This window comes from Tympanuchus pallidicinctus, unplaced genomic scaffold (genome assembly GCF_026119805.1).
Source record: "Tympanuchus pallidicinctus isolate F22 unplaced genomic scaffold, pur_lepc_1.0 scaffold29, whole genome shotgun sequence".
In the NCBI taxonomy this organism is placed as follows: domain Eukaryota; kingdom Metazoa; phylum Chordata; class Aves; order Galliformes; family Phasianidae; genus Tympanuchus; species Tympanuchus pallidicinctus.
In genome coordinates, this window is record NW_026294746.1 from 6,371,958 (window position 1) to 6,397,265 (window position 25,308).

Below are 25,308 nucleotides of genomic sequence, written 5' to 3' on the forward strand. Positions count from 1 at the left end.
AGACCCTTCCTGTTCCCCTCCCTATGCTTGCACACAGCTGAAGCCAAAGCAAGCAGCACTTCAGCACAGACAGAGGGGAACGGAGAAACACGGATGCAAAGCCAAGCACAGGAAAATCTCTCCAAGTTTTATTTACAAAGTTTGCAGGGAATTTGGATTCAGGGAAACACGTGTCTCACCCCACCCCCCTTCTATTGTACTGAGTTTGTCTGCAAATTCCAGCCTCTGGGTAGGTCGGAGATGACGCGCACGCATTTATTGTTGGCTAAGTTAATTTTAAAAAAAAAAAAGCTGCTGCATAATTTAGTTACCACAGAAATCATCAAGTCATTTGGCAACACTCCCTCTTGCAATCCTTAACACTGCATGGCAACCGGAGTCCAAATCCTGGCAGCCCTGCCAGTCTGTACTTCACAAACGTCTTTCCCAGGTTAGAAGTTCTCAGAGCTGATGCTCTGACTCTCCTCCTGCAGCTGGGAGGCCGTGGTGTCTCCAGGTGAGGCTACATTCAGGTACCCAATCTCTGAAGGCTGAGAGGGGGACAAGCAGAAGGACGAATCCTGGCTCTCAGCTCCTCCTTCAGGCTTGGTGTCGTGCACGGGCTTCAGGCTGCTGAGGGAGTCTGGTGGCTCTCGTGGTGGGAAACTGAAAACACATTTCTGCTCTTAAGTCATTCTTAAAGCATTATCTGAGCTCCTGCCACCCGCACAACCACAGCGCACCTCTGTGAGGCAGCACAGGGCTACGAGTGAGCCCAAACGCTTCATTCCTGCCTTGTCACATGCAAGGAGAAATCCCTTCCTTCTCATTTTACCCCACAATACCTGGCACGGGGAGACGCCGACACCTTACTCTGCAGCTGTCGTTCAGAGAAGTTGGCACTCTTCAAGTCCTGGAAAGACAGAGAGGAGGTGCACGTCAGACCCTGGATGTACAGCCTTGGAGCGGAAGGCGTCCCCCACTCCAGTGCAGGTTCCCCAGCTCTGCAGTGCCACTAAGCATAAATCTGTCCTTTGAGTCTGAATCTTAAGTCAAAAGCTAACAAACCCCAAAGCCCAGGTCAAACAACCAGGGAAAAAAAACACTACGGACTGCCATACGGGTCCTGAAAGTGCCCTTTTTCATTTGTTACCACTGTTTCCAACTTGGTTTCAGTTCTAGCAGCAAATCCCAGACAAGTTCAAAGTCACCCTGGGGCTCATCATTCATTCCCCCTGGTTGCAGCCCTTCAGCTCAGGGCTCCGGAGATCCCAGGGCCCATCACTGGTGTTAAATACAGAGGTGAAGAAGGCATTAATTATCTCTGCTTCATCTTCATCTCCATTTGTGAGGTGACCAACCTCACTGAACAGCAGACCAATGTTTTCTTTAGTCCTCCTTTTGCTGGTGACATGCTTGGAAAAGCTTTTTTATCAGAGAATGCTACCTGTGCTCCCAATCTCTTTACCAGTACTTCTAAGGGATGCTTTGATCACCCTTGGACTTCTCATCCTAAGTTCATTGCTTAACAAGCAAGACCAGATAGTAATCTGAGTGCCATACCAGCTACCCCACAAGTTCCTCCTCGCCAACAAGCCACTGCAGTTTGCTGCATGCTTGGCATCCCCGTTCCATCCCTGGTCCAGCCCTTCTCTGGCACTTCAACTGCAGCTGCAGACACTGATCCTCCCAGCAGGACATGGCTCCCACCAGCTGACATCAGCACAGCCCAGGGGGTCTCACCTCTGTGCTGGGAGTGTGGCTGCTCCTCAGCGCGCGCTGCGAGGGCTGCACGTGGCCAGAGAGGAGGAGTTTGCTCTCATGCAGTCGCATGTTCTCCTCATCCAGGATCTTCACTCTGGGTGTGTTGCACAAACAAGGCGCAGGTTATTTCCCTTCCGGCCCCATTATGCTTCCTAAAGGATCTTCCTCTTTCGACTTCAGATCCTTTTGCCTCCATGGACTTCAGCTGTATGCCAAGAGTTTTGCTGGGCAGAGGGCCTAATTATATCCCACAGCAATCAACAGCTCCAGCACTAATGAGCGAGGCACAATCGGGCTTTCCTCCAGCCAAAATTAAGGATTTCTTCATAGAAAGCACATTTGCAGACACGCGAGGACGAGGCAGGCTCCCAGGGCATCCCGCTGGGGCATCGCCAGGTGCCTACCTGCTCTGCAGGGCAGCAACCGTAGACCTGCTGCTCCAAGGGGTCTCCTCTTGGTCAGTGATCCTCTGGAGGAGCCGCCTTCTTTCCTGGAGTAACTTCTCATTCTCAGTGGTGATCTGTGCGATCAGTGCCTTCCCCTGAGCACCGTTGCAGAAGGAAACAACCAGAAGTTACGCTTTGCTCTTCTCTATCTTCTGCAAACCTCACAGTCTCTCCCAACACACCACAGGCACCGAGGTGCCTTTCTCAGGGCTGCTTTGTCCCTTTCCAGGAGGTTTGCTAGAAGAAGTGGCTCTTACACCATCAGCTCTAACTATTCAAGCCTCCTGTCTGCCATTGCAAGGCAAGTGCACCTCTGCTGGAGCTGCTCTGCAAAGCTTACTGTGGCAATCTCCTCCTTGTAAGGAGAAGAGCTACTCTGCAGTCAGCTTTCCCTGCCTTCCCTGTGGGGAAAGCCCCCGATGAGTTCTTTTACCTTTTCCACTTGGAGTTTTGACTCAATGAGCTCGTTTTCAAGCTGCTTAATTCTGCTGTCCCTTTGTTTCACCTCTTGGATAAACGTTGCTTTGGCTCTGCGGATCTTGTCTTTGTGGCGGAGCTGCATTTCATTATATTTCCTGAGGAGGCACAAACACAAAGATGTGAAACCCTTTTGTGTTTTAAGCCAAAAATGAGGCAGAAGACGTTCTGCATTTACAAAGGCATCTCCAAGCCTGAACCAGGAGCTGCAGCCATCTACCAAGCTCTGTCCACACAGCTGAAGGCAGAGCGAGTGCACCGATTTCCTAGACTCCACCTTTCACTGTCACGTCTGACCATTTGATTGTTCATTTTTTTCTTGCAAGACTGCATTAAGCACCAACCAAGTGGAAACTGACTGAGGAAAGGACCCAAAGTATCCCCCAAACTGACTCCCAGCTTTACAAATCCCAGCCCTGGCTCTTCTGGGTTACCTCTCCGTGGGTTAAGACAGATCTCTCAGTGCTACGTGTCCTAACCAGGAGAGACACGAAAGGCTGCAGAAAGTCAAATCCGGTGTCACTATCAGGCAAATAAAGAGCAGCTCCTGGGTAGTTTTGTGGGTTTTTTTTCCTGACTCCACATCCCTTCCCACTTAAGCCTTTACCTGACATACAGATCCTTCTGGTTCAGGAGACGGACTCCTTCCTCATAGAGAGCCTTGTTTTCCTCCTTCAGCAGCGAGAGTTGCTCTGAAAGCTTCTGGCTCTCCTTCTGACACTGGAGGTGCTGCAAAACAAATATTTTCTCTATTTTTGCACATCCTTCAGCCACAGGGGCTCCCCGCCTCCTTTCAGTCCGGTCTCCAAAGCTTCTCCATCACGGGGTCCCATCCACTCTGCTTCTCAGCCTCACGTTGGGTGATGAGGACACGCGTGCGCTGCAGCTCACCTCGCCCGAGTCAGTTCTCTTGTCATCTTCCAAGGCGTGCAGAGTCTTGGCCTGCAGCTCCACGTGCATCTTGGCCAGTGACGCCTCTGTCTCTTGGGAATGCCGCAGCTGCTGCCACAGCTCCTCCACCTGCTGCTCCAGGAGCTTCCTAAAAGCACATCGGTGTGACAGTGAGACGCTGACACCGAGCTCGACTCACCATCTGCCACTGCGAGCTCCAAAATCAATGGGCACGTAGCCCACATGACGGGGGGGAGAAAGAAATCGGTCCTGGATGTTGCCGTGTTCCGGTGCCACGCCAAAAGGTGAACGCTGGGACTGGGAGCATCGAACCCTGCGTGAACAGAGCCGTGCTGCGACGCAGCCGGACCCGCAGTGCTGGCACCCAGAGGTGAATTAGCACAGTTAATTAACTCAATTAACGCTGAGGTGAATGAGCACTGCCCCAACTCACTGGGCTGGCAGGAAGGCTGCTGCACCTTCTGAGTCAGCCAAAACCCCCTCCAACCTTTCACGCTTCATAAAGAGGGAATGCTGTGGCTCTCCCCCAGCTCTGTGTACCTTTTCAGCAGCTCCTCACGGAGCTCTTGCTGCACTCGAGCTTCATTTCCTCGAGCTTCCTTCAGCTCCTCCTCCAGGAGTTTCTTGTCAGAAACACGGGCTTCTGCCAGCAGGAGTTGGTGCTGTGAATCCTTCAGCTTTTGCTGGATCTTTGAGAGCTCAGATTAAAATTAGACATGGATTAAAGTTTTCAAATTTAACAAGCTGGTATTGGAATCAAAGGAGTCACAGGAAAGGAAGATTTGCTTGCTTCTACGCAGACATACTAATTTCTGCAGCTCTTTGTTTCCAAGACCACTCACAAAAAGCAAATCCTTTCCAATCACTCAGATTTTGGATCAGATACCGTGGCATGAATTAGCAACAATCTTCTTTTACACTTTGTGTGATCCTGCACACTTCAAAACCAAATCCAGCAATCAGTGCAGGAATCAATGCCATAAAAAAAAATATATCAGAGTTTTTGCAACTCACCAGGTTGCAAACAGCAGCAAGAGTTGTCAGTGAGAGCACAGTGCAAGCTCCCTACACCTGACAGCATCCCAGCAGTATGCTCTGAAATACTGAGCTATAGAGACAGGAGTTAAGGTAATCAATTTGCCTTCTACTGCCTTAATTACGCTCCCATTAATGACTGACGTCTTCTAAAATACACAGGCAGCCTCTCAGGCAATCTCACCCTAGCGAAATGCACTTCAGGAAATTGATTCATGAGCTGCCAGTGCATCTTCTTCTGAACTACAGCCACCTAACTGCTGAAATCACTGCTGATGGTGAGTTAGTCCACCCTCATGAGTTACCTGCTTTTGTGCTTCGTACACTTTAGATTTCTCCTGCACAAGTTTCTCTTGCAAACTGCTCTGCAATTTCTCAGCCTGGGAGCACTTCAAGAGCTCTTGTTCGAGTTCTTTGACCTTCTGCTGGCTCTTCTCCCACTGTGCTGACAGAGAGGAGCACGTTTCAGTCGTGTCCAAGAGCTTTGTCCGGGCTTGCTTCAGTTCAGCTTTGACCTGAGTTTCAAAAGAAAAAGAAATCGAGTTTGCACTTCAGTGTATAGAATCTGGGCAACAGGATTACCAGCTACTGAACAAGAACAAAAGCTAAATACGCCAAGCAAGCACACCATGCTTTCTTTGGAGGCAGTGCATGCATGAGAGAAACACTATTTGGTCAAATAATTTCCTGGGGAAAACTGGAGTGAGAGCAAGACATGAACAGACCCCAACATTCACCAGCCCAGACAGGGACGTAAATCAGATCCACGTGTTGAAAGCAGCACTTCAGACCTCCCAGAGCTCGTGAAATAACACAAGGCTTTCCTCTCCCCGCTCTCTTCCTACCTTGGTGCATTCCTGCTGAAGCAAGAGATTTTGCTTTTGTAAGTCAATGTTTTTCTCCCTTTCGTATCTCAGCTCCCTCTCAGCTGAGCTGCACAAGTTCTGCACCCGACGCAGGTCGTGCCGCAGCTGCTGCAGCCTTTCCTCCTGCTGCTGGAATCTCTCTTCAGACAGACTCTGCAGGAACAAGGATCAGGAAACAAAGCCTTATTAAAACTAACCTGGCAAACAAAAGCAAAACAACTCGGACCCTGAGTGATTTCTGACAGCATCCCCAGTTCTGTGGCAGTCTCTAAGCGCAGGCGACACCCAGATCCACAAAGTGAGTGCTGCCAGCAGTACAGGGACAGACACACTGCCACAGCAGCCTGCACACCACGAGGTGCTCCCGCACTTCTGTTACAGGCAAATAGATTTACAGGAGCTTTCAGACATTAATTAAGCTCTTCAGCCTTGCAAGAGCACTGTACACAAACTAAAAGCCCTTCCCACATCTGCTTTATCAAAATCCTTCTTCCCAGCATCAATTTCAGCCACCTGTTGATCTGCATTCTCTCTCTTCACCCTCTGCTCTTGGGATCAAATGAAACCTACTGAAGATCAAAGGTTCCTCCCCATGTCGTTGCCCAGCTGGCTGGAAACCCCTTTTCAGGGCTCTCATCACTTACGGATTTGTTTCCCCACCTGCTCCTATGAGGATTTCTTTCAGCACCCTCCCTACATCTTCTAACCTGCTTTGGCAAACCACGTGCTTTTCTCTGCTGTCACAACCTGCTCTGACAGCACACATGGGACAGTCTTGGTATCACTGCAGCTCTGATTCGCTTTTCCGCTTTCACTCCTGCCTGCAGGCCTTCTTATCCTCAAATCTCTTCCAAACCCCTGCATGTAATCCTTGCTTATCTTAAAACTCTCCATCCTGGATGTCTTTGAAATCTCTTCTTCCTATTACATCTAAAAACGTGACAGAGAGACACGATGGCTCTGCACATTCCCCAGCAGCACACCCAAGGAAATCAGTCTCTCAGCTCTCCCTTTCTGTCAGTCCTGCAGCCCTTCAGGGACTGGCTTCCACTCCAATTTTGCCACTAAATTAGTGAAAAAAGTAGAGTGCAGATGGCAAAGCTGCCCATACCTGTTTGATGCTCCCATCTAAACCACCTGCAGAGCTCTGTGACGTAAGAAACCTGTTGTCTCTATGGACCATGCCTTGATTCATCCTCAAGGCCTCCTCAGATGTGTTGTCACGCTGCTCCCTGGTAGTCAGGATATCTTGCTTTAGCTGGGCGATTTCTTCCAGCAGCGACTGTTTTTCTTCATTGCTCTCCTTCAGCTGCTTTTCTAGCTCCTCCCTCTTCTTGTTGCTTTCAAGTAATTCAGAACTTGAAGAAGAAATAGCACAGGAAAGTGGTAACTATATGAATCTGAGGGAAATCAGCCTCTGAGGGCTGTGAGAGCCTCATGCAGCACTCTGGGCAATAGCCAAGGCTCTCTGGAGGCTTCAAAGGGGATTTAATCCTGGGTCTATTAATTCTGGTTAAGGGTCAGGCTCCAACAGACACCGATCCACAAGAGGTGTGTATCCAAAGGGTGAGCTCTCAGTCATTCATTTAGGTTACACAGCTGGGTAAAGAAGCACTTGTGTGGGTCTGTGTGGTCTGGGCTCACAAGCAGCCAGGAACACTTACACCATGACCTGCTGTATGGAAGCAGGGGCTCACAGCCCCCCCAAAGCCTTCTGTCTGATTTATGCTGATGCAAACTGCACGTCCCAGTGAGCTAATTTACACCTTATCCTGGGTTTGCTGAGGAGGTGCTCATTGACCAGAACTCTCTACAGAGAGCTGATTACCCGCTATCTTAGAAAAGACACAAACAGCTGTGGCCATTCCTCCCAAAAGAAACAGGGCATGAAGTTTTCAATCCACCCACTCCACCATCAGCCAGCACAGGTGAGTGGCAGAAAGCACCACAGCCCTTGTTAGGGTTTACCAGAGCTGTTCTTGTTCATCTGTCAGGTTCCGGATCTGCTCTTCCAAAAACACCACTTTGGCCACCTGCTCTTCGTACTCCTTTCCATCCATACTCACATCTTCCCGTTGCTGCTGAAGTTTGTCAACCTGCTCGTTTTCTCGGACGAGTTCAGAGACCTGCAGGGTCAGAAAACACCACCACTCATTTTCTTTGGCCTCGCCGTTCTGCAGCTCTTCTCCCCTGAGGACACGCATACAAACCTGCATGGGAGGCAGCTGAGTGCCAGCTATCACCAAATCCCACTGCTTCACCTGATTTCACCTCCTGCTGGCTATCTCTATTTCTCAGTGCATTGTGTTGTGTGCCACATTTCTTTACAAAACTGTAGCTTACAAAGCAGCTTGCAGAAAAGCAGCAGAAGTACAAGGCATGTATTTCTCCACCCAAATCAACCCAAACCACTTGCTGAGGATGGCTGCCTTCCACTTCCAACGTCACCTTTGCCCCAACACCTGGCACTGACAGACCCAAAACCCAGGACACAGAACAAACATGCACTGCAAGCAGAAGGGGCAAGAACAGAAGGGATAAGGAACACACAGGGACACAGAACTCTCGACTGGAACAAGCATCTGCCTAGTCTGGTGTATCTGCTAAGCACTGGTGAGACCAAATCCAAAGCAAATGCTTCCTGAGTGTATGCTAGCACCAATATTCTGATTCCAGGTCTCATTCACACACAACTGCATTTACTTATATTGAGCAAGGCAAACGTGCAGCTTCTACATGCATCAGACACTGGAACGATGGTGATTCCTTCACACTTCTCACCTCTGTATCTAGTAGAGCATTGTCTTTCTGTAGCCTCTCGTGGGAAGCATTAATGAAATCTCTGCTTGCTGAAGTTCTTTGGACACTCTGGCTTTTAAGCTCTGGTTTTGCATTAGGCAAGCCCTGTTGAAGAAAGGAGTTAGCAATGTAATCTACCACTAACTATAAGCTCAGAGAAAGTGCTTTCTCCTCTGCAACATCCAGAAATCTCTTAAAACCAAGGGAAAAAAAGAAGTTCTAATAAATGTAAGTGCTCTTTGTAGAGCATCAGTTCTTGGAACATTTCTTACACGGTCATTATTAAAACCTACAAGAACAAGAGTGCTGAGTTTTGGGCATCTGGCAAAACACTGAACAACTTCACGTCTTGACATCCAGATGTGTATTAATCAGAACAGCCCAGAATTCATGCAGAGCTCACTCCCAGCACCCTGCTGGAAAATGATTTCTCCCACTACAGCTGCTCTAAAAAAAGAGAATTTAATGCATTTGTGAAGTTCAAGGGTCCTACCAAATACATGGAGAACACTTACTACCTGCAAGCCTAACAGAGGCCATTGGATTTCACTTCATCATCCCTGTGACAGAGAAATACTTCCCTCTGCAGCTTAAGCAGAACCACAAACAAGCTTTCAAGGACAGAGGACTTTCATCACGAGTTCCCCAGGTGATGAGTGCGTGGAGCTATTGGGGTGCAGAGGTTAGAGTGGCTCCTCCTCCTCTTCTCACCATGTCCAAACCTGACAGCTCATTTCACACACTGACATACAGAGTGACCCAGCCACTTTCTAAACTACTTCTCAGCAAGGCCTGGTCTGCAAGGTGAGCTTCTAACAGCACTAGGAAAGAGCTGCCCTCTAGGTAACACCATCCCTCCACAAGGCTGCGTGCAGTTCCACCAACAGTTCAGACCTCCACTGGTTTCTATTTATGTTTAACAAAGTGATGATGACTCACAGCTGGTTTAAGGTCACCCAGGGAGGGAAGAATAGCTTTGTCACAGATGCAACCACCACTACTCCTACTAAGACCTTCCCTGAGGTCCTATTTTGTGTCTGACCCAGGCTGCAGATCTGCAGCTCTTAGTTTTCAGCCTGGTTTTCAGCACCTAACCTGCCTGTGCTGAGCTCCCCAGTCAGCCTCCAGTGAAATGTGCCCTGAAGCACTCAGCAACAGGAGCAGCACTTTGGAGTTAGAGACAGCCCCCTTAAAGTAGCTGGATCTAAAACCAGCTGCCAAAAAAAGCTTTGAAACTCAGTGGACTAGAGAAAAGGGTCAGGAGAATTCAAGCAACACCACCGAAGGGCAACCATGGATGTTTTATGGAGCCAGAAAGGCATCCCTCCCCTGCAGGGAGTCCCACTTCAGGAACTACATGCAGCTCCCTCTGGAAGAGCACTGCCCACTTCCCAAACTGGAATGTTCACAGCATTCTTCCTGGGAGTGCAGTGCAAACCTGTAGCTGGTACACATCTGGCTGCTCAGTACCTTCTTCTCAGCCTTCAGATCTTCTCTTAACACCTCAAGTTCAGATGCAAGTTGTTTTCTCCATTCTCTGCGCTCTCCCAGCTGATTTCCCAACTTTTCTATTGTTTCCTGACAGCTCTGCAGCATCTGGAACAAGTGAGATCATGAGTCCCTTTCGCAGCACCACTCATCCTAGCAAAATAGAAACAAACTGCAGAAATTCCATTTTCTAGAAGGATGAGGCTGAGAAGAATGTTTCCCAAAAGCTGCCAGCAGGATTATGCCTCAAATTGCCTGAATATTTCTGGAGCATTCACCTGATGCAGGATGCCTGGGCAAGTTGATTTCCCATATACTACAAGCTTTGACTTCCCCACAAAAGAGACCTGCAGATCCCTCTGTCTAGCTGGCAAGTCACAGAACCTCAGGTCTTGATGTTCCTCTACAGCTGTAAACCCTTCGCCCCTCAGAAGGAAGCCAGAGTGCTCCTCAGCTTGTAGCAATGAAGGCAAGAAAATCTCCTAAAAGAAGGCTCACAGTAACAAGCTATTGTGAGTATTGGACTGGCCTGTTGCATGTCTTTGGGGGAAAGCAGCCACCTGCCTGGCATGAGCTGATGGGGTACAAATTCTCAGAGGAAACTGATAAAGAGCATTCACATGAGAGGCTCATTTCATACATTTCCAAATAAAATGACACTTTTCCTGGAGAAAACCCCTTACCTCTTGCATCTCCTGTGCTCCTTCGGATGCCTGCTCTTCCCCACTCATCTCTGTTCTGTTCTTCTGCACTTCAAGCAATTCCGTCTCTAAACTCGTGATCTTAACACACACAAATCACAGGTTAAAGCCAAACCAGCCCTTGCAAAAGGCAGTGAACTTAGCAACTTCAGAACAAATCCTACATTTGGAAGTGAGGAGAAGGGCTGGATATGGACTGCTGCCAAGGCAGGCTGGCTTCAGCAGACCTTTCATCCTGCTGTTTCAAAGGCCGAGCAAGCCTGTTTTCTAATTTTACCAAGCCAGGAGTTAACAGGAACCCAGGGGGGTGAAACACTCAGGGCTCATACAGAAACCCCTTCCATGACCAGATGACAGCCTGCAGCTCTAACAGGATGTTGGAGGGACGCTGTAGGAGGGATCTCAGGAACAAAGCAAACCTGTTCTCCTCAGCCCCCCGCCAGCCTTTGCTCCCAAAGTTGATAAATCTCAATAAATCTCCATTATTTAGCTTATTTTTCTTCCAAGCCATTAACTTTTCAGTATTTGAGCGGGGCAGGTAAGTCTCATTCTAATGGCAGAACAATGCTCACATTGTGTCCCCGCGTCCCCGTTCTGTGTCAGCAACCCGTGCAGCCAGCACTTTGGTAGGTGTGCCAGAGCAGAAAAGGTTCCCAAGTTCTTTTCACACGGTGCAGCCTGGCAAACACCCACAGTGCTGTTCTCTCCAGGCTCCAATGCACTCGCCTTTGTGCAGCTCTTCCCTCACTACAGCCAGGCACCCAAAAGCCTGAGAGATGAATAACGCAGCTCTGCTGCACTCCGTCTGCACAGACAGTGCATGTAGCCAAGGTTTAGCCTTCTCTTCCATCCTGCAGACCCCTCCTCCGCTGCCATTTGTAGCCTTGCATCTCCTTGGCTGTTTGGAAGCTCCAGAGAACATCTCCTGGCCTCAGTCAGAGGGGACAGGGCTGCTCAGCCCAAGGGAGGAACTCTTAGCCAAGCAGCAAGGCCTTCAGCCAACCGAAGGAAACTGAAAGTCCCTGACAGCCTGTTTCAGGGGTAAAGCTTCCTATTCCCTACCTGCCTAGAAGCAAAAACGTTTTCTGGCTTCCTCTGCTCTCTGGCCAGAGATTAGAGAAGAAGACCCGTCCTTAGAGCTATTCAGCTGCCCAGTTGAGGTGTACTGCGTGCCCTGCTACGCAATGCTCCACAAATGCCGTGCAGCAGTGCTCCTCACAAAGCCATCTCCAGAAGGATGGAGCCCTCGTCGCACCAGGTCTAAGGATCACTCCAACAGCGGCAGCCTCAGACTGAGAAGCTTCACCCATCACTTAATCCACATTCAAGATGTCAATGGAGATGGCTCAGCAGGTCTTGCAAGGAGGTCTCTGACACGGCCTCAGCTCTGGTAAATGAGATGATTACCATGGTGTTCGGATCGATGGCGTCCTAAAGACTCGCAGATTGTCACGCGCAAATAAGTGGAAATAAAGACTTCCTTAACCTTCTCAAGTCAAAGGATCCTTTGAACAGCCTTGTCCTGCTAACAGGAAAAGACCCAGATTGCCCTCGTTTGAGGGTGCCCAAGAAACCAAGCAGGACACGTTAGGAAGAAACCAGCAAGATCACCTCTTGATCAAGGTGAAGCAGAGCCTCTCCAAATGCATCAGCTTCCTTAGAGCTTTTCAGAAAGTTGTGTCCAGCCATCTCTGCTCTATGCAACAGCAGATGCTGCAGGATGAGAGAAGGGGTGATGAGGAAAACCTCGCTGTCCTCTCAAATCCAATAGTTTCAGAAAGGATGTCTCCAGGCAACGCAGATCCTGGCCCCCATACTCCCAAGTGCTTCAGTGTTTGCAACTGACAGGTGTCCAAGATGCTGTGCTAAAGAAGTAAGTGCAACTTTTCATCACCAGCATGCTTAATTAGTGATCTTTCTTCAGATCAGGTAGCACCAGTGCCCCACAGTAACCAGTTTCTTCTGCTAGGCAGGTCTGGAGAAGAATGGGGATTGAGGCCAAAGCCAGGCCTTCCACCATGACCTTCTATCAGAAAAACCTCTTGGCCCTTCTGAGCCTCCAAAGAACTCCTGGCCGCCTCAAACTTGCCCTTCAGCAGGAACTTCAGAGGGCAGCAGCAACATCCATCCAAGGTGGAAATGCACCTCCTCAAGGAGGAGGAGCTCTGGAAAGAGTACTGATGATATCCGGGACAGCCTCTCAGGGGAAAGAAATGCTTCCAAGACACAAGAGGCTCAAAGGAAATACCTTCAGAGAAAACATCACGTAATTCAAATTTGAATCGCAAAGGCTTTGCTTCAGCTCAGACAAGAAACTGAAGGTTGCACAGCCCAGGCATACAGAAGGGCTGTTTGTGAAAGGAACGTTGCCTGATCTTATGGGTGCAGGACAACAAATTAGCTTGTTAACAGTGCTTGTTCAAGTGCCAAAAAGGAAGAAGCTGGAGAAGACAATGCTGCTGTACTTCCTTAGGGGTGTGCATACCTCCAAACAAGTGTCAATATCGTATGAGTGACAGACTTTGCAGGTAGTGTTTCTTGTCAAACTACACAAAGCAGCATGCAGCTGTAGGTCCAGCATCATTTTATTTTACCAATCCATACGCAGAGAAGACAAGCAGCCAGAATCAAAACCAAACAGCATTTCTCCCATTCCTTACTTACTTTCCGGTGAAGTCCCTCCACCTCACTCTCAAACTGTTCCTTGTCCTGCTTTGTTTGGATCTGTGTCTCTCCCAGAATTGATTCCAGCTCTTCATTGCGCTCTACCAAACCCTCGTGCTCCTGCTCAAGTTTGTGCAGCTTGTGAAGGAGCTGTGAATTCCTGCCCTCGATGTTTTCAATCACCTCTCGACACCTGCACAACAACAACAAACATCACCAAGACTGGAACTGCTGTGTGGGATGGGATCAGACAATCCTTTCCTCCTTGAAGCCCTTAGAAGAGGCTTAGCAGCAGCACATCCTGAGCAGGCCACCTGAGAATGAAGCTTTGTCTTCCCTTAAAATCCCAGTTAATGTATTTGTGAAAGCCAAGTGTCTCTGTACATCCCCTGGACAGCAATCAAATTCAGAGAAAACTCTCCCAGCAGCAAAACAATTTCAAAAACAACACTTCTGCCTGCAGGGAGCCACAAAAACCCGACATCTACACTTTTAGGAAAGCAGAAAACAGGAGAAAGTGCCAGAAAACAGCCTGCATTCTTGATACACATCCACTCAGGACTGCATTACCTCCAAACTTTCTAATTCAAGAGCAAAGAAACAAAGCTGGTACCAAAGGATACTCGAATGAACCCAACTCTTAAATGCACTCTGTAGGACACAGTAACAGCAACCAGAATGCAAAATAAGCCATCCAAAAAGACAATGTATTAAGGATTTCTACATTGCAAACCTTTTATGAAGAGTTTCACTACCCTGACATCTGTCTTCTTGATCTGAGCCAGCTTTGCCTGTAATGCAATCCCCTTCAGCTTTCCCTTCATCCTTTGTGCCCTGTGTATCAAGAAAAAATGAAAAGTTAGCGTGCACTTAAGACTGAAATATCTTGGCATGATGTGATTTTAAAGCTGCCCAAGTCTCTAACAAATGAGTGGGACACAAGCTACATCTGCCTGTACTAAGATAATCCACCAGCCATAGGAGTAAAACCCCCCAGACCTGTAACAACTGGGAAGGCAGCAGTGGGCATTAGCTTACACCAACAGATTGCTCTGCACATCTACACACACACAGAAAGGATCTGCTTTCTGTGATGGCAAACAAAAGGCACTTGAAAATACCTGCAGTGAACAAGCTGCAACTTCTTCAGTCTTGCCTGGTGTGGGCAGGGGGAATCCTCGTTTCTCGCCCTTTTGATACTCGCTGATCTCCTCTTTCAGCTGTTCAACCTTCAAAATAAAAACACTCGTACTTTTGGTGGATGTTTGGTGGATGTTCATCTCTCTGCCTTATGGGATTAAGATCCTCCCCAAGCTGATAAACTGAAGATTTATTAATATTAATTGCTCAGCTTGAGGGACTGCTGAGCTCACACGGCTGGCACCGCCAGGCGGCCTCAGCCCAGCGAGGTGGAAGCATGGGAGGTCAGCATGCAGCTCCCCCACTGCCCACGCTGCTCTCAGACAGAAAAATGACTTCAGGACACACAGCTCCCATGGCTCACAACAAAGTCTGCTCGCAGCTTTCACAGATTAGAATGACAGCTCTCTATTATGTCAACAGCTAAACCTCATCTTCCTAAGAAACAAAGATTCTTAGACTTCAGTTTGACAACACGTTTGGCTGGAAGTGATCTCAGTCTGGCTACGTTCCTTTTTTGTGTTGAGAAGTCAATCTCAAATCTTAGATGCATCTCTGGTATCTATATACTTACGTGTGCACGGACAGACTGCCCTGTAAATCCAAGTTTCAGATGACAGCATAACTCTAAGAGTCAGCATGTTTTGAATGCAAGGAGCAGAACTGCATACTAAAAGTTTGAAGTCCTCAAATGTTAATAAATCTCATTCAAGAAAGTAAGTCCTTGATACTGTTTGGAAGAGATGGGCACAGTATTCTCAATGATACTTACATTATTTTAAAACTACTAACTTTAATCCAGGAGAACAGCGAGATGTGGGATGACATAAATAATTAAAACTCCTGAGAACCAGCTGTAGGCTGCTGAACAACTACTAGGGAATCTGAGAGCTAAGGACAGAGGCAAAACCTGTGCCAAATCAGACGTTATATTCACTCCCCACTGGCCACCTCACTAAGGAAATATCCTATTGAGAAAGATTGCTGCATTCAGAGAATTCTAATCTCATTACGTGAACCATTTAACTAAGAGCAGTGATTCTGACTCTGGATGTTTGTGAGCCAGTGACATCAGAACTGCAGTTCTGGAAAGACTCACAGCAAAGAGAAGGGAAACACAGAGGCAGAGCAGGGAAAGGAGTCCAGCTGAACATCAGCAATCAGCCCAGGAATGCCAGCTGTCAGCAGCCTGCTGACCCAGAGAGCAAGCCAGAACTGGACGGGCACTCACCAGATCAAGGAAGGTCTTTCTTTCCAAGTCGAGTGTTTGGACCCGCGCACGCAGCGCCAGGATTTCCTTGTCCAGCCTGCTGTTGTGCTCCATGGCCTTCTGCAGCTCCGTCCTGTCTGGACACAGCACATGGACTGGTCACCAGCTCTAACACTGCCTCAGCCCTTCGCCTCCAGCAAGCTCAGAGCAGAGCTACCACATGAATTTCTGAAACTGCAGCGCCCTTACGCACAGCTGCGTGACAGCAGAGTGCACACAGACGCACGTGGGAGCACAGTTCTCTCACTCAGACAGAGGTTTATGATGCTGGAGATCCAAGTTTGATGCCAGCACTACCAAGCTGTGCCACCTTTACTGCAGGAGCACAGCAGTCTCGAGTTGAAATCCCCCAGCCATCCACCACACAAAAGAGCTATGCTCTATTTCCAGTTACAGCCAGAATCAGCAGCATGGACAAACCTGGTGCCTGTCCACAAAACGTACTTCAGAGTAAAACAGTTTGGAAGAAGTTTCCTTATGAGTGAAAACTTACATGACATTCACTATTTGCTATGAGCAGAGGGAGAACCTCACTATTAATGTATTGCTATCTAGGACATGATGAATAGATGGCCAGAAAAGCCTGAATCAATAAGCATGTGTAACCATCAGATGAATTAACACAGAGCAGTATTTCACCTGCAAGAAACAGGAGAATATGTCTGTATGGGGAGCACAGTGATAGCAGTGGGTCTAACAAGTGCATGCACACTGCTCTGCTACTCCTAAGTGTAACCAGTGGGAAACCAGTTTTCCTTAAAGAAACGAACAAAGATTTTTCCCTTTTCAGCTTAAACTTGGCTTTTCCTCAGGCAAAACTAAAACTATACCCAGTGCCTTCATTCCAATCCAGCAAAAAACAACAACAAAAAAAACCTAACCATAACCTCAAATTCCACTTCCAAGCAAGGACTGTGCAATTGGATTTTCACTTTCTGTAATTTGAAATGAAAAAAAAAAAAAAAATACAAAAAACAATAAAAGCCTTCTATCAAAGCCTTCATTTGGCCAAAAAGTCTGTTTTATTGCTAAGGAAAGCCTTAATATGATTTTGGATCTCCTCTGCTTGTGAGTTGGGTGACTTACCACTCTGCCTCCATTCATCCATGCCTTCTCCCTGGCTCCCAGAATCTTGCAGCACTGACCACGGGGCAGCTCCTGTAAGAATAGGAAAGACAGTTTTGCTCTGGTTACAGGTTTCTGAACACAAAACTCAACGCATTGTTGATGCACTTCTCTGTTAAATATAAATTTGTAAGAAAAAGAGTCAGTCAAGGGGTGTGCAGCTAAACCACTTTAAACCAATGATTTAAGATCTCTAATCTCCATCACTAAAGACTCAATACTGGGGCTACAAACTGCCCAGGAGCAATCTTGTATTTTCCCATTAACACAACAGGCAGCTGCAGGTTGAACCAAAATACGCTGCTCCAGTGGAGCCTTACTGAATAGAAACAAAATGTCTGATCTTCAAAGAATCTGTTTATTCATGGCTCTGCAGCTCACAGGGAAGAGAAGGCATGCAGGACAGACACCATGGGGAGAACTCACTCATCTTGCTCTCTAACATAGCACAGTAAACCACACACGTAGCAAGCATCAAACCCTTACTCACAGTTTGGAAAGCCTTAGATTCATTTGATACTTAGGGAGATCCACTGAGAGGAGTCATGCTGCATCCCATCCGAACTCTGGGGAAGCAGTGCCCTTTGCAGGCTGCAGCACAGCACATCACTGTGCCCGCAGACGCACGCGTGTCAGTCGATACCAGAGCAGACAACTGCAGAGTGCTCGTTTCAGTGCCCGTGATTAAAAAGCTGTAACGATGGGTTTGGAGGCTGGCTAGGAGGGTGAGGGACACATCTGAACATTGTGAAAGCTGCAAGGTTAGAATCACGATCTGTGATTCGCACAGCAACACTGCCCAGGTGCCAGCAGTGTCCTTGAGCAAGCTAATTGCTGCAAATGCTGGCATTCCCTACCACAGAGCTGGGGACAACTGGAGGAGCCCAGAGAAAAAGCTTCTAGGGGCCGTGTTTTGCTGGGAGGCTTCTGCAGGACGCAGCAGGGAAGCATCTGGCTTGAGGTATTGTAACCAGAAAACAGGGTTTCATCCTGACTGCATTTACTGGATGCATTCAGATCTCAGTACCAGGGTAAAAATCAGACACTGGTTTTTTCACGTTACAGGCAGGACAGCCTTTCTCCAACTATCCTACCAAGGAAGTGCAAGGCTTGCAGTGAACAGGGCTGGGCTAAATGCCAGCTAGTAACAAGGAGTGGCACGCAGCCACAATAGGAGCTCTTACCTACTCTGCTCTGCTCCTTTCCTTGTGCAGCCAGCTCCTCTGTCAGCCTCTGGATCTCTTTGTGAGCCATCAGCAGCCTCTGTGTGGCTTCATCCAGGTCTTGTTCTGCTCTCACACGCGATGCCCGCTCCCTCTCCAGCTCTTTCCTGTAGGGCTGAAACACACAAGCTAGTGCTGCAATGGAAGTGAGATGACTCTCACAGTGACCACAGATGGCTCCGTGCTCCTCCTGACCCACTGGAACAGTACTGGCCACACAAACAGAGCCTATAGAGGCATGCTGCAAGAAGAACATGCCAAAATGCAAACATCAGATGGTGTGCCATGCCTATTTCCTACAGAGCTCTGCTTTTCCCCCTTCGAAACGATGCAGTCCACTAAGTAGCACCAACCTGACATGATTGCACTGGCTGTGTTTCCAAGCTCACCCACACCTCACCAGCACAAATCTCTAAGTACCCTCACAGTGTGCTGAAGAGCAGACCCACTGCTTGAAATCTCACCTACGTGCCATGCCATCAAGCAATTAATATGTCAGTGTATTACCTCGTTTACTGCATCTTCAGTGTGCTGCATGGATTCACACTGTTGCTGGAGTTCATCTTCCAACTCCTGATGAATGTGAGCAAATTCATCCTTGCACAGAAAAGAAATTTTTAAAAATCAGCACAAGAAAGCATGTTGCCATGCATCCCTGGGCACCAGCACATTGCATTTTCAGTTTTAACGTGCCTTGATTAGCAGGTGCTATAATCATACCTTAATAAGAACAGGTTTCAATCAGAGATATCCCACATCCCTGCAAAAATACCTCATATGTGTCAGAGACACACGAAAATGAGCTACAGAGCTACACGAAAATGCACGTCTACACCCAGACTTTTCTGGGCTTCCAGCATAAGAGTGAACAAGCATGAAGCAGCTCTTTTGAGGATCAGAAAGATTACGTGTTCCAGTTAAAAGGTTAACTGCTCTATTACCTTGAACCACCGTGGTGGCTCTCATGATTGTGTAGAACGTGTGATGCTACCAAAGAGAGCAGAGTGCTTAACCAACAGCTTCTATCTTACAAGCATGAACATCAATGCAGAATTCCTGTTCTAGCCCTTCTTGCAGTCATGCTCCCTGCCTGCTTGCTCTTTGAAGTGATGGATGGAACCTGCCCTACACCTAACAGGGGTAAGCATCAGCTGCATCTTCAGAAGCAGGAGCTCCATGCAGGATGGCCTGGATTCAACATCAGACTTACAAGCACCTGCATCCTTCAGCTGACGTGGCTCTATTTCTCTTATCAGTCGTCACACTGAAGGAAGAGTGAATCTGATCACAGTGGGTGAATGCCCAGGGCAGGTGTGGTTAACTGGCATTTCACTGGGGAGTTACAGCTCTGCTTCCTCCTAACCAGGTTAAGTTTTATTACAATGCTTCACAAGAAAAAAAGACAACTTTCTGCAATTGTTTGTATCAAGTGGCAAGAAAGTCACAGGCAGATCACTCAGGATTTGCAGAGAGACATTTCCTATTAGGTAGTGGGAGGCAGCACCTCAGGGAGCTCTTCCCTGCAGGTTTCTTTGCTTCTGAGGAAGATACCTACATCCGAAGGTGCTTTTGGACCAGGAGTGACAACCAACCCCACAACAGCAAGGCAGGAACTCTAACTAGAAATAAGATAGCCCTGCTTATCATCCCTGCGTAAGATGTGAGAGCAAATCAAACAGAGAAACACAAGTGTGAAACCTACTAAAAAAAAAAAAAAAGCATCAGTGTGAACACAGAGAATTTGCAGAATCTTACTTAAAAAGAAACGACCAAAGACATTCTCTGACATTCTCTTCCCCAGCAGGCTTTCCATCAGCCCGAGCAGCTGAAGCAGGGCGTACCTGAAGCTGTGCAGCACACAGCCTGCCGACACAACTGTGCGAGTTCAACTTCTCATCTGCGACCTGCAGTTTCTCCAGCAGCGCCGTTCTTTCCACCAGTAAATAAGCAATCTGCTCACTGGCATTACTGTGAGCTATTTCTGACAAGCCTTCCTGTTCCAGCATCTCCTGGACCTCCTTCAGCTGGGCTTCTGCAAGGCAAGGCTTTCTGTGAGCACAGGAGGAAAGGAAGCCCGATGATCCCTTGTGGATCCCAGCTCCACCAAGTGCTCCCTTTCACAACAGCCCCAGTTTCTCCCCATACCCTTCAAAGGCTCGTAGAACTTTTAGTCTCTCCACCTGCTTTCCAGATCCCTTGCTCCCGCCCTAATCCCACTGTCCTGATGTTCCTGCTCATACCCACTGCCCACAAGCAATAGGACTGTCTGCATCTGAGCTTCCTCACCCTTAAGAGGGGCGAGTTATTCAGGCCATTTCCCTCTACCCAGCAGCTCAGCTTCACCGACCTCATTATCCTTGAGCCTCTTAACTCCTAACACAGTTCAGTGGGAACTAAACAACAGATTAGAAAGGTCTCAAGATAAAGAAAACAGGGGCAGGCGATGACAAACATTTTCTTTGAAAGAGCAGACAAAATGCCACGTTGCTCAGCGTGCAGTGAGGACGTGGATCTGAGCAGCGCTTTTTTCCCCCATGCACATTCATCCAAAACCAGCTGTAATCCCACAGACTTCTTCTAGTAACCTCCAAGGCCTCTCCTGTAGGATTAAAGGTGTAAAAATCCCTTTTGGAATCTAACTGACAGCTCTTCAGCATTTCTCCCAAAGTTCCAGCTGGGAAGACTGGGAAAGACTTCAATGGCTTTCAAAGCAAATGGAGTGTAATGCCGTTGCCAAGAGAAGCTGGTGCTTGGTTATGGCCAAGTACTGTGGTGTGTAGGCCAGAGTTGCTCATTTCTCATCAACCTCACAATCACTTTTGCTCCAGTAATTTGATGAATATGAAGAAAACAACCATCTCTCCTAATTTCTAGCCCAAACTAGATGATAAAAGTTGACACGTGCCCTCAGATGGGAATCGAGAGGAGCTGTGGATTCGTATGGAGGAAGAAGGGATGCTCACACTGTCGTGCTGCTTAAAAAACTAAACATTGGAAGTGCAACAAGCATTTTTAGTACTCTTAGGACAGTTACACTGCTCTGGACACGTCTGCTCCACACTCCCACTCTCTGGGTTTAACAGGGGACCCAACACAATCGCACCCTACGGCTCAAATCAATGCCATGTTTCCACTCTGCATTTTGCAGCCAGCCTGTTCAGCCCTATGAATGGAAAACACCCTGAGGTTTCCCCTTCGCCCTCCCTGTGGTTATGAATTACAGTTTGTTTCACAAAGAGGTCAAATACAGCTCGTTTGCTGCTTCCCTCTTTGAAGCAAACCACAAAATATTGCATTTTGCAATTGAAAAACTAACTCACCCCTTGCTCCATAAGCATTAGGAAGAGCCTACAGTTCACATTGAATCAAAAAGCCCACCTAACACCCAACGTGCCCTACAGATTCCTGCCATGGCTTTGCCAAATCCCACCTGTGCTCCCAGTCAGAGTTGCAGCTCCTCTGAAAGCTGCTCTGAGTACAGCCCTGACAGCTCTGACCTCCTGCAGCTGCTTCTTGGCTGGCAGTTTTGCTTGAAGGTACCTGAATCATAGAATGGCCTGGGTTGAAAAGGACCACAGCACTCATCTCCTTTCAACCCCCTGCCACAGGCAGGGTCGCCAACCACCAGACCAGGCTGCCCAGAGCCACATCCAGCCTGGCCTTGAATTCCTTCAGGGATGGGGCATCAATTTGCCTCCCACCCAATCTGCAAAAATGACACTACATGATTTAGCCTGTGGCAAGAGGATCTGGACATTTTACACAGGCTGAGGAAAGAAAGATTTGAGAGGATGAGGGCAGCCTGCTGTTTATAGCACAGACTGCTGCTTGTAAATCCTCCTGATTTCTCACCAGCATCTCCCAAAGCCTTCTCCACCATACCCATGCTTGAAGACAGCAAACATCCTCTATGATCAGTGTCATAGCAGCACACTCATGCATTCCCACTGCACAGCCACTTCTTTGGAAGCACACTTTGTATTTGCAAAGCTGCCTTGCTTTCACAAGGTTTCCCTCCCTGCCACACAGGGACAAGCCATTCACAGCTATCACACCCACAACAGGAACTCATCCATGCTGCCTACACGTGAGCAATGCAGCTATTACAACAAACAGGCTACAACTATTCTGTTTGTTTCGCTCTTAAATCACAGTAGGCTCCAACTGCATTGTGTTTTACTGCTGGTACATTTGTTTTTCATAAAAGCTTTGGTAATTCAGTGCATGAGTTATCGATCTGCCCTCCAAAAACACGGAGGCACACGAGATGAGAACCATCAGAAATGGATTATGAGCTGCCTCGAGGACAGGAAAAATTTAAATCTGGGCAGAGGTACCAAATGAGGTGAAGCTGCATCAATAGCTCAACACAAAACCAGGCATGGCTACAGTGATTCTCCAGGCCCGGTCCTCTGGACTCGCCTTGCTCACATTTCTGTTTAACAACCCCAGGGGGCTGGGGGCCTTCCTTTTCACAAGACCCCTTCTCCAGCCCCGTTTTGATAAAGCCTGATCTGCAGTATCATCTTGTCCCTCCTAAAGAGAAACAAAACAAAACAAGAGGCACAGTGAGACCTGGAGGACACCCAGCCTCTAGATCCAGGCCCTCTGCCTGCCCTACACCCACAGCACTTGGGAGGAATCATCTGGGCTGGTTTGCACACATTCCAGCAAAAAGCAGAGGCCCAGGGAACAGAGCGAGCAGAGATGCAGCTCCAAACCCTGCAGCCACACAACGGGCAGCAGAGGCACAGAGACAGAGATGGGCAGTGTTCTTTGTAAAGGAGGAAGAATAACTGGGGAGGGACCAGAAGGGAAAAAGAAAAGTGGTAGAAAAAAAAAAAAAAATACAGCCCAAGAAATGACCCTCATGAACTACAAGCAGCTGAGGCACATCCTGTCCAGAGCCACAGACGTCCAGCTGGAGCGAGCACTGAGAAGATGAGCACCCACCCCCCAGGCTGAGCTTTCAGAGGGAAAGGCTGACATGCAGCCACAAACATTCCAGGACCCAGGACACAGCTACTGGGGTATTCCACAGCCTCCAATCCAAAGCTGCTCCCATGCATGAGACAGCAAAGCTGCAGTCCTCCAGCTAAGCCCCAGCACATAAAAGTGCTGTAAGCCACAGAAAGCCCTCATGGATGGCGGGCTGAGAGCAACCTGGTCTCAAATAGCAAGCAATGGGGACAGAACTCAGCTTTCATCTGAATGTTAATCATTGCCCAACAGCCATGAGAATCCCTAAAAAACACAAAAAGTGGAAAAGAGCAGAGCCAGCAAGGAGAAATAAATTCCAACAAAGCTTTGGGGACGTTTCCATCTCCTGCCTGCCACCTGGTGGGGAAGGTGAGGGGAAAAAAATCCGTACAGTTTTCTACCACAGCGACACTTGCAAGAAGTCACTCCATCATTACAAACCCCTGTGCTGGTTGCAGCAGCAAGTGGCTCCAGGAAACCAAGGGGCCACAGAGCAGTGAGATTTTCAGACTGGGCTGAACTCACCTGTCTTGTACAGTCACACTGCCAGACATGTTCCCTAAGATCTGCAGGCCGCCCAGAACCAACTCTCAAAAAAGCAATTAACTTCCCCAAACTCCTATATCTTTGCCCAAAATGAAGTGCACATAACAAAGAAACTGTTCCAGCCGTGCTTCTCACCCCACCTTCACCACAGACCCAGGATAAGGCACAGCATAGAAGGAAGAGCTAATGGTAAGAACATGCTCCGAGCAGTGCTCAGTGCACAAAAGAAGACGGGAGTAAGTCAAGAAAGAAGTGACCTTATGTTTGAGAGAAAAGCAAATTATTTAAAGGAAGAGACTATATTCCAAACAAAATGATGGCACTGAAGTAAACACAAACCACAGGGTTTGAACTGCTAATGCGAATACACAGGTGTCCTACAAAGTTTTCTTTAAATATACGGGCCTTCTCTAGACCAAATCCAATGGCAAAGCTGCTCCACCACTTCTAGCAGGAACACAGCTCAGCACTCGGCTGAGGGGTTTGTTGCCAGTTAGCTCGGGGCTGGGGATGCACAGAGAGGTGGTGGTACCCCATCCCTGGAGAGGGACTGGAGGGGCTCTGAGCACCTGATGGAGCTGTGGGTTGGACCAAATGACCTACACACCACTGAAAAGAACCTGGCATCATTCGTTAGACACCTGCCCTGTGATACAAACGTTGCTGAGATTCTCTAAGCAGCCCCAGGGCTCCCAGCCTTTCCTCATGCAGGAGATGCTCCAGGCCCCGATCTCTCTGTAGCCCTGCTGGGCTCTCCCCAGCAGTTCCCTGCCTGCCTTGAACTGGGCAGCCCAGCACTGGGCCCAGTGCTCCGGATGTGGCCTCCCCAGGGCAGAGCAGAGGGGAGGAGAACCTCCCTCGCTCTGCAGGCCACACTCTGTGCAATGCACCCCGGGTGCCATTGGCTCAAGAACGCCCTGCTGGCTCATGGTCAGCCTGTGGCCACCAGGACACCCAGGTCCTTCTCAGCAGAGCTCCTCTCCAGCCACGTCAGTGCAGGTCAGGGGTTGCACACGCAGTTATTCCTCCACATCTGCTGAACTTCACACTCACCCTAATTGAACCTCATCAAATTCCTCTACGCCCAAACATCACCAGTCTCACAAAGCCCCGCAGGAAAGCTGCCCGCACCCCTGCCGCGCAGCGCTGGATTACCGTGCTGCAGCCGCAGCCGCGCCAGCTCCGTCCCGAGCCGCTCGTTCTCCCGCTCGCACTCCGCGATGGCCGCATCCCGCTCCCGGCTCAGCCCGCGGACGTGACCCACGTAACGCTCCACCTGGGGAAGCAGCTCCGTGAGCCCCTTCCAGCCCCGGCCGTCCCGCGATTCCAGCCTCTCTCCCTTCCCCGCCGTCTCTCTCGGGGCAGAGCCCAGCCATTTCATCCCTTACTTCTCTCAACTCCTCGGCCCGCCGCCGCTCCGCGTCCCCCAACCGCGCCTCGGCGCGCCGCAGCAGCCGCCAGGCCAGACCCAGCTGCTCCTCCGCCGGGTCGCCAGGATCCGCGCCCTCCGCCCGCAGCCAGCGCCGGACGTCCTCCGCCGGTACCGGCGGCTCCGCCTGCAGGGAAGCGATACCCGCCGTGAGCGACGCGCCGCCGGCACCCGCCCGCAGAGCCCGGGAACTCACCGGTGCGGCGGCCGCCGCCTCCATGCGACGCGAGCACGGGCCGCGGGGCGGCGGGGCGCCATGGCAACGGGCTGCCCCGAGCGCGGCGCCGATTGGCTGCGGAAGCGACACTCACCCGTTGGGGCGGGTCTTCCGGAAGTCGGCCAATCGGCGCCTCGCTCGCGGCTGCCCGTTGCCATGGCGCCGCGATGCCCCGCCCCCGCTCAACCCGGGCCGAGGGGTCACAGCCCCGCCCGCTCCCTCCCCCAAGCTGATCGCGGTCCGGCGG

The 25,308-nt window shown here is 49.2% G+C and overlaps 1 protein-coding gene across 1 annotated transcript; it reads right to left on the reverse strand.

Annotated features, from left to right (window-relative positions):
• Positions 1-106: 106 nt before the first annotated feature.
• Positions 107-24,796, reverse strand: CCDC30 (coiled-coil domain containing 30). The gene is made up of 24 exons (XM_052691483.1): positions 24,571-24,796; positions 19,731-19,921; positions 18,397-18,486; positions 17,851-18,004; positions 16,628-16,699; positions 15,503-15,618; positions 14,253-14,360; positions 13,865-13,965; positions 13,132-13,324; positions 10,450-10,548; positions 9,749-9,874; positions 8,261-8,383; positions 7,448-7,605; positions 6,591-6,837; positions 5,459-5,632; positions 4,919-5,128; positions 4,119-4,267; positions 3,558-3,705; positions 3,274-3,395; positions 2,623-2,764; positions 2,148-2,284; positions 1,723-1,837; positions 825-892; positions 107-645 (listed from the first exon to the last, which is right to left on the reverse strand). Exons 1-24 carry the CDS (start codon positions 24,794-24,796, stop codon positions 432-434), a joined length of 3,483 nt encoding a protein of 1,160 aa, XP_052547443.1. The 3' UTR covers positions 107-431.
• Between the last annotated feature and the right edge of the window lie 512 nt (positions 24,797-25,308).

Coding starts and splice junctions, on each gene's coding strand:
- CCDC30 (XM_052691483.1), bottom strand. CDS start 24,796: ATGAAATGGCTGGGCTCTGCCCCGAGAGAGACGGCGGGGAAGGGAGAG. Junction 13,966..14,252: donor TTGCAGCTTGTTCACTGCAG/GTATTTTCAAGT, acceptor CTTGATACACAG/GGCACAAAGGATGAAGGGAA. Junction 3,706..4,118: donor CGTGAGGAGCTGCTGAAAAG/GTACACAGAGCT, acceptor ATGTGCTTTTAG/GAAGCTCCTGGAGCAGCAGG.